The 14,025-nt window shown below is 46.7% G+C and overlaps 1 protein-coding gene across 12 annotated transcripts in view; it reads right to left on the bottom strand.

Annotated features, from left to right (window-relative positions):
- The window catches only part of ATG13 (autophagy related 13), a 49,639-nt gene continuing 35,614 nt past the window's right edge, over nt 1–14,025 (bottom strand). For 3 of the 12 annotated variants that reach the window (XM_073348217.2, XM_073348220.2, XM_073348212.2), the window contains 7 exons: nt 13,317–13,415; nt 8,938–9,048; nt 8,245–8,384; nt 6,123–6,240; nt 5,646–5,723; nt 5,207–5,323; nt 3,343–4,676 (listed from right to left, as the gene is read on the bottom strand). In XM_073348217.2, the coding sequence (XP_073204318.1) occupies nt 4,344–4,676; nt 5,207–5,323; nt 5,646–5,723; nt 6,123–6,240; nt 8,245–8,384; nt 8,938–9,048; nt 13,317–13,415 (996 nt within the window). In that variant the 3' untranslated portion in view covers nt 3,343–4,343. The other 9 variants (XM_073348219.2, XM_073348213.2, XM_073348223.2 and 6 more) reach the window with 9 other exon arrangements.

Genomic DNA, 14,025 nt, shown 5'->3' with positions numbered 1-14,025 from the left:
TAAGAGTTGCTTACATAAAAGATTTATTGGAAATTCTTTGAATACATGAAGTGCCTTGGAGACTATTTCCAAAACAATACAATTTAGTACCCTGCACCCAAAGCATTTGTAGGTCATCTGCTATGTACAAGCTGCCTTGACATAGTACAGGACTGAGCAGATGGCTATTAAAATATGACAAAATTCATCATTAAATTCTACAGCAGGCCACAGCATCAGTAGCTAGGTCCCTCTTGCAGAACTGCTGTGGGCCAATCATTTCTAAAGCATTGATTAGACAGAGCTGAGTGACTAGATTTTGGAATGGAGAAGGTGTCAAAACTCTGAGGATTGCCCAGGAATAAGCACATATCTCATCCCAAGAGAAACCCTTTATTGCTGTGGCTATCCAGCTATACCCTATCAACCCAGGTGGGCAGGTTGCCACTGGGTGGCATTAAACAAACATGGCTGCTACACAGAAGTTGTGCCTTGTGAGATGCAGGAGCTGCGACCTTGTTAAAGTCACATGAAAATGACTGAGCACAGACACTAGGCCCTGGAGGCTTTCTGGACAGAAACAGGAATGATGGCTTTCCTTCTGTGGATACCACAGCAGTTCAGTGTGAAGATGAGGAGGAACGACAGAGGCAATGCTGCCTAGGGAAGGATCACCACCAGAAAGGTCTATTCTATTTCTTCCTAGCAGGCACAATGCAGGCCAGTAGCTTACTAACCTCTATGAAGAACTTGACAGGAGAGCTCACCCAGGCATAGCCTGCAAGTTAAAAGTCAGGGTGCCAGAGTACGTCCACATGCAACTTACTACAAGTCTGCGGAGAATGACCAGCTGATCCAGGGGGTGGGGGTCAGGAGATCTGGGTTCTATTGCTGACACTGCCGTTTACTCACTGTGTTGCCTTGGACAAATCACCTGACCTCCGGTCTAGTTCCCACAGCTGTACTGTGAGGATGCAGCTTACTTACCTCCCTCATAGGCAGGTTGTAAGGAGTATTTGTCAAGTGCTTTAAAGCCCTCTAAGTCAGTGTTATTAACTGACAGGGATAGTGGGATTTTCACCTCCAGCATTTCCAATTCCACTTCACTGGGAGGCCTTTTAGCACTGGTGCAGACAGGTGAAGAGATTGGATTGCTCCTCGCAAAACAAGGATCGATTATTTATATATGGGAGTTAGTTGGACTGGGTGGGTGGCCTGGGAGGGGGGAAATTTGCTGCTTCGAGTAGTTATAATACCCCTACCTGGTGCTTTAGGGCATAGACTGAAACACGGCCACTGATCATGCACAGCAAACACCTGTCAACGCAAGGGCTGGGAAAGCAAAAGAACACGTTAGCATATTGGAAATCAATTCAGGTCCTGAGCTCAATTCTTTGCTCTTGCAGCAGCACAGGGTGGAGGGCTGCAGAGGCCACCTGGTAACCCAAGGCCTTGTGTCATTCTCTAGCAACCCTCCTTTTCAACCTAAGGAATTGTGCCAAGCTCTGGAGAAAGCCACATCCAGCCTTTTTTGACCACAAACTGGTCAACAACTCCACCAGTAGTAAGGAAACTAGCAAGGATCCTCAGAGTACAGAGAACTCCCACCACTCTATAGAAATATCATCTGTGGGTAGCAAGGGGGACTTGCAGGAGTCTCCTCTTCAGTTACTCAGCCCAGTTACAGGTGGCTAAAGGGCAGAGAGAGTTACACAAGCCCTACTCTGTCCAAGTTCCTGCTTAGTGCCATTACACAGCTTCTCCCTTCCTCATGTGAGACAAAGGACACACAACAACCAGATCAAACACAGAGCACTGCCAGCCAATCACACTACTTCATGGCTAGCGCATTACAAAAATAAACTTCTAGCTAATCATAAGCCAGCTGATTAAAAAGAGTACCATCAACTTTTCAAAGGTGTGCTTCTGTGAACCAGCTACTTCCCGAATGGCTGAGGAACAGAACAAGTCTATTTCCCAAGCCTATCAGAATGTAGCTCTTCAGGAAGTCCCTGCACTCTGCTGCACCAACATGTGCATGTTATTATATCAATGCTCCGACTGGGTGTCATGGAAAAAAGTCCCCAGAACAGAACACTGTATTAGAGTAAATAAATGTCTCTGAAAATAAATATCTTGGATTTTCCCTACCAAAGGCAGACTATTGTCATGGGACAGGGCTCCATGGCACAACTGCTGTCTGCAGTGACAGGACCGAATGACCTGCACTAGTACACGAAAACATAACTTTTTTTTAATATAGGTTTCTTTAAAAGCAATAAATATTTCCTGTTTCTTATATATTAACCAAAAAGCAGCAAGGTTTGCGGGGAAAAAGGACTAAGACCCCTAGTTACATAACCCTGGAGAAATAGAAATAGAATTCCTATTCGTATTTACAACTGCTTTTCAAGAGCAGCGACCACAACTTTAACATACTCCCAAGGTGCCACTTGCAGATGCACCAGTACGATCACATTCTGGGACCTCAGCATGGTGGTTTTCCTACACTCAAGGAAATGTGGAAAGCCCTTCCGCATAGCTTCTGTAGTTTCACATCTCTGATTCAGGAAGACAGGCCCAGCACAAGGCCCCACAGAGAAAGTCTGTGCAGAGACCCAGTTCCTTGGAAGCAAAAAGTGAAGACCTCTATAGGCGTGGCACAGTATAGCGCGTGAGGTGGAAGTCTGCCTCATCCCCTTGCGCTCTGCAGTCCATGCGCTCACTGAAGACAGGATGAAATGCCTCATTTCTAAGAGCTGATGTCCTGCACTCAAGCCAGCTGAGTATGCCACTGCCCAGATCCTGTGTTCGGAGCCAAGGCTGTCTATACTCCAGTGCAATTGCAGACCCAAGGAAAAGATGGTCTGTGCCCCAGAAGCTAAATCTCGGGGAACTGTGATGCAAGAGGCTTTGCAGAGAGCATTTCTGGCAACTTTCTGTAAAGCCCCTCCATACACAGAACAAAGACTGATGGGGAACTGGGTTACTAACAACAAAGCTTGATTTCTTTTGTCCCTATTGTAGTGTTATAGATAAGTACTCAAATGCCAGTAGGAAAAGGGGTCCAAAACTATCCCAGGGCCTGGCTGAGGGGAGACTGACAGTTGAATCTGTACCTAGTATTGAGGGAGGTGATCTGACAAAGCCCACAAGATGCAGGGGGGAAAATGGGACACAAAAGAGGAGTGGCAGAAAGGACATTGTAGGCTTCCTCCTCCAGGTGCTCCAGAAGACGGACACTGCGCGGACACTGCTGCTGCAATAAGAAGACCGCTTTACTGCAAAGTCTCTACAAAGGCATCAAACTCTTTGACGTTTTTCTCATGGACTGCCAGCTTCTCCGGTAACGAGTCCTGTGAAGGCAAAGAAAAACTCAGATCAAGACTCACTCGCAGAAGGTGCAGTCAGCCGAAAGGAAGCTATAAAACAATGGAAACGTATATAGTAAACTCTGGATATCAGATAGCAGGATATCAGACAGGATCCAGCACGTGAGCCTGGGAAGGGCAGTTTGCCCAGTTTTTTGTTTTTCTACAGAAGCAGCAGGTGCACCATAACCTGGACCTGCAGCACAAAGTCACTCAGCTGTTAGCATTAGGCACTATGGTTTTCCCAGGCAAAACCATGTTACAGAAGTGGCGGGCCTGATACTGCACTCATCCAAGCAACATTCTCACTGCCTTCATTGGGCGCTTTCTCCTAATGCAATCCAGTGTGCCACTAAACCAGATGTGGCAGAGGCAGCATTCGGTTCTTAGATTTGGGTTCACCTAGAGATTTGAACTATGGCACATTTGCCCCTCCAGGTAACAGACAGCAGCACTCAGCTGGGAGCTGAAACAGATGTTTCAAAGCTGCCACAGACAGTCATTTAATGGGAGGGCGAAGTAAAGGACTCGCTCACAAATGCGGCATGTGCAGTAAAAAAAAAACTGCACATTTCAGGTTACTCCAATTTTAGGCTCCAGGCTAATAGCTTTCACACACCAGATAGGGTGGGACAGGGCTGGAATTAAGGCAGTAGGTTTTCTCCCGAGAACCTTAGAGAATGGGTTATGCTCTTCTCTTCTAGAACAATTTGATAAGGACTGGGAGAACTGACCTCCCAAATCACTCCTTTGTGGTGACTAGTCTTAGTTCATAGGGCCTTGAGCTTAGCAGATGCAGGAGTGAGGGGGGGAAGTACAAGACTATGACAGTAGGGAATAGTCTTGGACAGTAGAAGAGTCCTGCAGCTGCAATGGCTTCTGGGAAGAGGATACCCGATGCAGCACACAAATACTGTCCCACACACATGTAGCACAAACCAACAACTCATCTAATATTCTCCATGACAGCTGTACACATGCACTGAGAAGGAATCAGACTGAAAAGGTCTCACATCTGGTTCCTTCCAAAGGTTTCAGGTTCCGAGATGTACAAGCATGTTCAGCAGACTGACAAGGAACCCCTCTTGTAGGTGCCTCTGCTCTCATATGGGATGTTGGCTTGTTCAGGGAGCTAGGAGGAGGAGAGCACTGTGAGAATGTATGTCCCACACACACCAAAGTCCCGTTTTTCCATACCAGATCCTCTGCCATGGACTGAGCCCCAATGTCAATGGAGAGGCTGCTGAGCTGAGGGGGGTTCTGAAATTCGCGGTAGAACGTCCCCAAATCCATTGGAAGAATGTCATCTTTTGAGAATGCTGGTTTCTAGAATAAAGATACAAACGTTAATCCCCATTTAGAGAGTTCGGCCAGATTTCCCCCTTCGCTCTAGTCACAGACAGAAGGCACCATCAGCTACCAGCAAACAACTCAACATTACAGCAATAAATCTAAGTCAAATAATTGAACAGCAGCATCACCTATATCCCCTGCCATGACCAGAATTAGTGTTTCCCTGATGACTTTATGAGTACCTAAAGCAGAGTATTTCCCTACAATCTGCACTCTGCTTTAGGTATATGGGACACAGGGAAAACACAAAAACCTGAACCCAGGCCATGGTGGAGAAAGGGAAGAGGAAATTATTTCCCAAGTTGTGGGTTTACGAATATCTATGTCTTTACCATTTTTAAGGATGCCCAGAGACCCTGTCCTTGATATGGGAGCACAATGAGCCCGTTTGGAGCAATTCATTTATTTTCATTCAGCATCACACCAACACCTGCAGCCCACCCCAGATACAGGTGCTCTGCAAAAGTGCTAGCTTGGGCTGATAAAGGACTGCATGGACTTACAAAGTCAACCATGACAAAGTCGTCGTGTGTGTTCCCGGTGCTGCTACCACTAGAGCCCTCTGAGTGCAAGCTGCCCTGTAGAGGAGACTCAGCGTCTGGGGAGTCAGGAGGATTCACCTGCCCAAGAAACCAGAGTCAATCAGTTTCAGATCCTGTCACTGAGCCCATCTGTGTGTTGTGACAGCATGGGAAGAAGCATAGTGACAGTTACAAGGGCGTACAGACTGTAAGCACAGACTAGCAGGGGCTCTGAACCTGTAGCTGTTTCCATCTCTGGAAAGCCCAGACTCTGGCATAGAGGATGTTATTAGAAACCAGGCTGACGCGAGTAGCTAGTTCTTTGGTCAGAAGTGCATGCAAAGCTAAGGCCAAGAAGGATACATCTGTATGGCATGATCCAAACTTGACACGCACAGATGGCTCTTGGGGGGGTTCTTACCATGGGGTCATTATACTCCAGCTCAACATTCTTGGGCGCAAACATGGCGAAAGGAATGTCCAAGCTGGCCATGGTCACCTGGAGAGATTCAATGGGTAGAACCTTAGCACTTCAGTCAGATTCTCTGCATATCCAGCATGCACCATCCCATTGCAAGGCTGTATGTCAGGATCTGAAACTTTGCCCCACCAAAGTCACACTGGCAACTTGACTGGAACCCAAGGGCTACACTTAGAGGGCATGACATTGGAGAGATTGCAGTCAACTTCCCCTTTAATACACAGGTGTAGACCACAGAGCCTACAGCGCCCAGCATACAGTAAAGCACCACATACAGAGACCTGCAGTCCTTGCTAAAGTCTGGTCTCCCGTTTCCTCTGGCTGCCTTGGTGATGCAACGCCTGGCCCCCTCTGTCCAGCAATGGCATGAAGAAAAGTGCATCATGAGTTCACCTCAGAACGATCACTGCAAGTTACCTGATTAATGGGTTTGTTGACAAAGGCCCCCACTTTCCGGACAAAGATGGTCTCCAAGAGATCGTGTGGGGAGCCACTCTTCCCTTCGCTGCTGTTTGATACGGTTTCTGTGTCCTCACTGCGGGAGAAGGGTTGATGGCTCATTGCACATAAACAATTTAGACAAAACCACATTCTTTTGTCAAGATTCCCTTGTTTTTCTACGCCCTCTCCTAGTGTAGGGAGGAAGGGGAGGGAGACGCATCTCTGTTCTTGCCAGATACTGTTTTCCCCTTCAGCCATCAGTATGCAATAGAGCAGTGGTCTCCAACCTTTTTATGCCCAAGATCACTTTCTGAATTTAAGGGCAACCCAGGATCTACCCCACCCCTTCCCCGAGGCCCCGCCTCTTCCCCAAAGCCCCACCCCACTCACTTCATCCCCCCTCTTTCCATCACTCGCTCTCCCCCGCCCTCACTTTCACTGGGCTGGGGGTGCGGGCTCTAGGCTGGGGCTGAGCCTGGTGGAGGGGGTTGGGGTGCAGAAGGGGGTGAGGGGTGCAAGCTGTGGGAGGGAGTTTGGGTGCAGGAAGGGGCTCTGGGCTGGGGCAGAGTGTTAGGGGTACAGAAGGGGGTACAGGTTGTTGGCTCCAGGAGGGGTCTCAGGGCTGGGGTGCGGCCTCCTGCCAGGCAGCACTTACCTCTGGTGGCTCCTGGTCAGTGGCACGGCGAGGCTAAGGCAGGCTCCCTGCCTACCCTGGCCCCACGCCGCTCCTGGAAGGGGCCAACGCGCCCCTGGGAGGGGGCGAGCAGCACATGACTCCACACAGCTCCCCGTTCCCAGCCAGTGGGAGCTACTGGGGCGGTGCTTGCAGGCAGAAGCAGCGCATGGAGGGAGACCCTTGTCCCCCTGGCTCCTGAGGCTGTGGAGCGCACTGGCCGCTTCCGGGAGCGGTGTGGGGCCTGGGCAGCCCTGCTGTGCCACCGGAGATCATGATCGACTGGGAGATCCTCTAGGATCGACTGCAATGGAGACTGCCAGGCTGTGGAGCAGCTTTCTGCTTGGCTCTATGAGGGAACCACCCCCATCAGTAGGGCAGAAAACCTCAGCCAGTCCTGAGGAAAGGCTGTTCAGAAGAGGTGCATGGGATGAGGGGGTTAATTTGAGAAATGGCAAGGAAGCTTGAGCAGCTGTTGCCAATCACCATCACTCTTTCAGGAACACAGAATTCTTGGATATCTTCCCTGTCAGGAGACAGGGTCGGGAATCTGAACACCATGCTCCTTCCCAGGCCCCGTGAAGCCTGAGTAGTCCAATATCACAGCAGCCAGTGCTAATCTGGTTAATTTTCAGTGGGTGGCTACTAATTATAGTCTCAAAACCTGGTTTTCAGAAGTATTCAGCAGCTCTAAAAATCTGGTCCTTGGTTTTCCGGCGGGCGTTAGCCATTTGCTAACGACTGGTTAGTCAAGGAGCACAGGCCAATGCACTAGTGCTATTATAACATAAACAGGGTTTTTGTATTGAGTAGAAAACCAAGTTGGTTAAGATGTTTTCTATGGCAACTGTCCCCTGGCCATGAGAGAAGATGGAACCACAGGGGACAAAGGGATCTGGAGACAAACAGGAAGCTCTAACTGGCTGAGAGGGAGGTTAGGATTTCATGCAATTTGGAGTTTAAAGTTGCATTGTTTCCTGTTAGACAAGGATTCTTGCCCCCAAGGTTTCTTGATATAACTGTTAAATAGGTGTTTTCTATTACTGATGCTTTATGACAATTCAGATGAAGCCTTTTTGGGAGGTTAAAATTTACTATTGAAGCCGCCTCAACTTGCTGTTCATGGATCAGACAAATGATCCAGAAGTTATGCTTTGGTACTGAAATGACACAAGGTGCTCAGAGACTATGAGGGCCATAAAGTATAAGCAGATAGACTAGATCTTTGTTTGACGTGTTTTTCAGCTTCTCTGTGCTCAGACTGAAAGCTCTGGCTTTAAGGCAGAGCAGCCAATCTAGTGTTATTGATAAATTTAAAAGAACTGCCCTGCAAATGCTTAAAAGAAAAGTCAGTTTTAAATTTGATTCAACTTTATAGTCACAGATGAACTCGTAAGAGGTGCTGCACCTCTTACTAAGACCTACCTACTGGAAGGAGTAGCTGCTGAGTAGAGGGCTCCATCCAATGGGGTGCACATTACCATCCTCTCATGGTCAGCCTGAGTGCCATGTGCTGGCTGGCTAGGAACTGGGGGCACCCCACCCTCCTTCCCTGGAACAATCAACTAAGGTGGAAAGGAATGATCAAGTTAGCGATCTCAAGACTGATATAGCAACACACTATAGCACTAGAGTTGATTCTCTCATGCTGGGAATAAGTTCTTTTTGGCTCTCCATGGATATGCTCTGACTACACTCCTGCTAGAACACAGCAGTGATTTTCTGACAGGGAGCAAGAGAGAGGGGAAGTCATGTGGGAGGGGACTTTCCCAATGAAAGAATTCATATATCACTTCCTTCCTAATTCTCTGACGCAGATTCAGTGCCATTTCTCCAGACCTATCCCTGGCCTTACCCTGTTCTCAGTGCAATGTCTCCATTCTACCCAAGGGAAAACACCTTGATTAAAGTCCCACTTCAGGTGATTCCAAGAGCATCATAAAGCTACTTCCTGCCTTATTTGCTAGCACCATGTTTTTTTTAAATTACTCTAGATCCTTTGCACTCTTGACCTAGCTGCATACAGAGGCATGCAATGGTTTTAAAGGATGTCTTATCTGTGTGACGCTTAGTGGCTGTGGTGCACGCCATATTCATTCTCCCAACCACCAAGAGTACCTGATGAGGATGTGCAGCATTCAAACCACCAGCAAAGATTACTGGATACCCCATGTCAGCTGATCCAACTCCCAGGGCAGCAGGCTGATAGGAAAGACGAGAGCTGGAAAGCTAAGAAACAAGAGAAAAAATACAAAGAGGGCAAAGAGAGAGGAAAAGCCCCCACAGTCTGAATAGTTATCAGAATCACTGGAGAAAGAACAGGAGATGTCACAGAGGCACAGTACAAGCATGGCTCTGGGCTAGCAGAGTGCCTCAAAGATTTATATGGGAGCCAACGCCAAAGGTTTGATTTAATTTATATATTTTAAAACAAATCAGCCTTGTAACAGAAAGAGGATGAGGGTTTGGCCTTAAAACAAGACTAGTTTGAGTGGGAGAGATAATGTAGGGGAAAGCCTGCATGACAGCTCTTGGAGAAAGGACCAGCACAACCACTTCAAAACTCAGAGCCCATATAAACCCTGGCATTTTAAAGCCACTTCCTCATCAAGGATTCAAGCTCTCAGCATACTTACTGCAAACAAAAGGGGATGTAGCAGGAATGAAGGACACCCCCCACCTAATCAAAGTAAACAAACCCTGGCCACAGGACATACAGGCCCTCAATCTTGCTAGCTAAAAAGAAAACCAGCAAGCTAAGCCCCACAAGATTTCCTCCCAGTATCCCAAACCCAACGAGAAGGATGAGCATCAGGAGATGCTTCCCATCTTCAGCCACCTCTTTCTCTATCTCTTGATCCTAACTAGAAACACAGTTAGTGGGGATCCATAGGAATCCCATTTCTTCTTTTGACCTCAGAAGCAGCACTCTGCTAGGAGCCATGTATCACATGACATCCTCAATTGAGACAAGGTGGGTGAGGTAATCTCTTTTATTGGACCAATTCCTGTTGGTAAAAGAGACAAGCTTTCAAGCTTAAACAGAGCTCTTCAAGTCTGGGAAAGGTTCTCAGGGTCACAGCTCAATACAAGATGGAACAGATTGTTTAGCATAAGTAACACATATTCCAAGGGAACATTTCAGGAGATGTGGCTTGTTAACATCCATGTAGTCACAGGACAAAAAGGGGAGGGCAGTAGGTTACAGATTGTTATAATAAGCCATAAATCCAGTGGGTTTTTTTACAACCATGATTTTTAGAGTCTATCAAAGTTATGAATTTAATAAGCTCCCAGGCTCGTCTTTTGAAGGTTTCCTTTGAGGACGAGGATGAGAGATCAGATATAGAGCGATCACTTTGTGAGAAGTGTGCACCCACCCATGATATGGTATTTTTGTCTTGTATCCTTTTCCTATACAAGTTCGAGTTCATTTGAGAGCATAGTGATTGCCTGGTTTCACCTATATAGTTATTATTGGGGCATTTAATGCACTGAATGAGATACATCACATATTGTGATAGGCATGTGCAGGACTCTGGATTTTGAAAGATGTGTTGTAGAGGGTATTGATCATTGTAGCAGTGGAGAAATGTCGGCCAGTTTTGCATCTGTTATGGCAGGGGCTAGTGCTGCTTTGAGTTCGTGGATCCTAATTTCTGGGTTGCTTCGGATAATGAGCTTGGTGAGGTTGGGAGGTTGTTTGAAGACCAGAAGAGGGGGTTGGGGAAAGATTTTTTTTCAGGAGGTGGTCCCCATCAAGTACGGGTTGTAATTGTTTAATGATACCCTATATTGGTTCTAGTGTGGGGTGGTAGGTGACAACTAGAGGTGTGTGGTTGGAGGATTTTTGTTTTTTTCCTGTATTGAAGCAGGTTCTCTTAGGGTATTTGGGTGGCCCATTCCATGATGTGATCTATTTCTCTAGTGGAGTGTCCTTGTTTGGTGAAGGTGTGTATCCTGGACTTTCTCCTCAAAGCATATTCTATGGTATCTGAGGGCCTGGCTGTAGGTAACAGATTTCTTGGTGTGTTTGAGGTGGTTACTGGATCTGTGAAGGTAAGTAGGGTGATCCAGGAGTCTCTTGTATATAGTTGTCTGTTGAATGCCATTACTGAAGCTAATCGCGGTGTCCAGAAAGTTGATGCTGGTGCGGGAGTGTTCTAGAGACAGTTTGATAGATGGGTGATGGTTGTAGAAGTTGTGGTGGAAATCTATGATGGGTGGGTCCGACATATGCCTATCACATCTGGTGCACTAAATGCCCTAACAACAACAACAACTGTGGGGGTGAAACCAGACAGACAATCACTATGCTCTTAACTGAATTCACCCAGAAAAATTATAGAAGACAAAAACACCATTTCACTCATGGGTGAACACTTTTCACAAGACCTGACCCCTAGGACGTGAAGGGTTCTTCCACTGGTGTAGGTGTTCCACCTCCATCGACCTAGAACTGTCTACACTGGGGGAAAAGTCAGCTTAATTACATCACTGAGGAGTGTGGATTTTTCACACCCCAGGAGATGTAGCTAATGCTGATATAAGTTCCCAGTGTAGACCAGCTCTCAGTACCTTTCCCAGAGCTGAAGAAGAGCCACAAGAGGTAACCTGAAAGCTTGTCTCTCTCACCAACAGAAGTTGGTTCAATAAAAGATATTACCTCACCCACCCAGGGACCAACATGGCTACAACACTGCAATCCCCAAGTGAGTCAGTACTCTGAGTGCTGACATTTTTGAGGTGGTGTCCTGACAATTTAAGGGCTGCCCACAGATATCAGGCTGGGCTCCTTCTAGAGTCTGGGTTAAGCTGGAGGGAGTGGTCTCTTCTCACAAACCAGGCTGGCCCAGTCTCAAGAACTCTTATTTTGCTAGGAGTATCATCTGATGCTACTCTGACTTTCATAGGGCTTTCTGCTCTCCAGAGAGTCCCCAATCCCCCCCGGGAACTCTAGGGGCCATTCCCCATTGAACTGGCCCAACATTCTCTTTATTTAAAAAGTCCCCCAACTCATGCAGACATCCCTTCCCATCACTACACTGTGATTTACTGTGAGTTAAGACAGCCAGTCCCTCTTCACCAGACACTGTCAACTTGAAATTTAATTCACTTTTAAAAGCAGAGTTAAAAGTAACTTCAGCCCTGCACCTGCTGCTGAGACTGCCAGCAATGTTTGTGATTTTATAATAGAATGTTCCTATTCCATAAAAATGATTCTCTCCCCTGTTGCTGTGTGAAAGATCCATACCTACAGGAGAAACCTACCTGACTAGTCAGGGGGAGACATAGAAACTGACTACACAAAGTGTGTGAGAAGCACAAAATAAATGAACAAAAGTAGAAAATAGACATCTTTCTAGTCCTCTTAGGTGTTACTTATAACAACCAGAGATCAAACATTTTCAGACAGAGTGGTGAGATTTTTTCAAGTTAACAGTGTCTCAACTTTAACACTCTTAGAACAAGCACCACGTTACAGGAGGTGCAGGTTCCAGAGCCAGAGGCTACTCATGAGAGAACACTTCAAGCACTATCCACTGATGCCTGTTGTGTCATATGGGTAACAGATGATGGTCTCTAAGTTCCTGCAATCGGAACACATGAGTAACAAGCAAACATCCTGACTGGGAAAGAGAACTAGGCCAAGATCCTCAAAGAAATTTAGGTACCTAACTCTGATTTCAGTGGGAGTTAGGACCTAAATACCATTTAGGATCTGAGCCCTAGACAACCACAGGTGAAATCCTGTCTCCATTGAAGTTAGTGGCCAATCTCCCATAGACTTCAGAGCAGTCAGGATTTTACCCCAGATGTTTACATTGAAATGCTTCAAAACAGACTGTCATGATGGGGCATTCAATTCATTTTTGCCCTCCAAGACCCTCTAAGACCTTTGCCACCCCTCCCCTTTTCTTTACTCCCTGCCTACTCCAAGAAAAGTTGCATAAAGCTCCTCTATAGCCAGTCAACATGAAGCCTTGTGCGTGCTAGGTGGTCTCTGGGATCACAGGAGGTATGCTGGGCCTCCCTCCCTGCAGAGGTGAGGAATGCTGCTTCTTTCCCAAGCCCCTGCCAGCCGACAAAGCACTGTGCACTTTGATAAATTAAATTTCTTCTACCCACTGCAGTCAAGACCCCTTGATACCTTGACAAGACACTCTCCCCCCTTGACCTCTCAAATGGCATGCATTGGTTGCTTCCTATAGGGCTGCTGCTCAGTGCTATGCTGCAAGTGTTTTTTAGTTTAAAGAGCACTAGAGCACCATTTTGAACAAATAAAAAACCCTGCTATATAAAGAATCACAGACATTGTGAACACATCTAACCAGAATAAAAAGCCCATCCCATTTTGGGCTGACCAACTTCTTCAGCATAAGGAAGCAGCAAACAGATTTATTTCCCAGTGTACACTCTGGGTAGTCAAACTTGTACCTTCCTGCATTTTTAAAGTACTATCAGGCCATAGATACTGTATTCTATTGTGAACTCACTTGATGTGAAAAGGCCAGTCCCATCATAGGGACCTTCAAGGTGTCCATCACCACAGGAGGAGGGGTCTGAAAATGTGCCTTAGTGACAGTAAAAACACACTGTGCACATACACAGACACACAGAGGAAAACAAGGAAGGAAGAAAGAGAAAAGGACTTGAGAGAAGAACTGAAAAGAGTTGGATGAACTGAACACTAATGAGGAGCATCTATGGCCAGAGCAATCAGACAGCTTTATGCATGGTAAAATTCTCAGTATGGCCAGAAATTCATTTAATTTGTAAAGGAGTCAGTCTTGCAGTGAACCACTCCCCATCACAACTCCAGAGAGAATTAGACATAAAGCAACTGCCAAAAGCTCCATTGCACAGCTTACTAGGACTGCTAGCCAGTTCACCAAGACTAGGCTGAGGGGCTCTTAGGAACAGTTGAGACTGATTTTGATTTGAACACATACAAGTTGTCTATATTTTGATGGTCTCCCCTTCAGATGTAGCTAGTCTTCCAAAATTGTAAATTCTGAGGGGCAGGGAACATGTCTGTGTGTGTCCCTGTGCAGCACCCAGCCCAATGGGGCCCTGATCCAGGCTGAGGCCTCTGGGCACTACCATGATCCAAATCATTTTTATACCAGAACACAGCAAGTGGAGCAGGGCCTTAAGTGGAAATTGGCAATCTGTGGCATTAAAAATTGTCTAGCAGAGGGTGCC

This window comes from Lepidochelys kempii, chromosome 6, assembly GCF_965140285.1.
Source record: "Lepidochelys kempii isolate rLepKem1 chromosome 6, rLepKem1.hap1, whole genome shotgun sequence".
Lineage (NCBI taxonomy): Eukaryota > Metazoa > Chordata > Testudines > Cheloniidae > Lepidochelys > Lepidochelys kempii.
The sequence above is the reverse complement of the archived record's forward strand: the minus strand, read 5'-3'. Positions and strand labels throughout refer to the sequence as shown.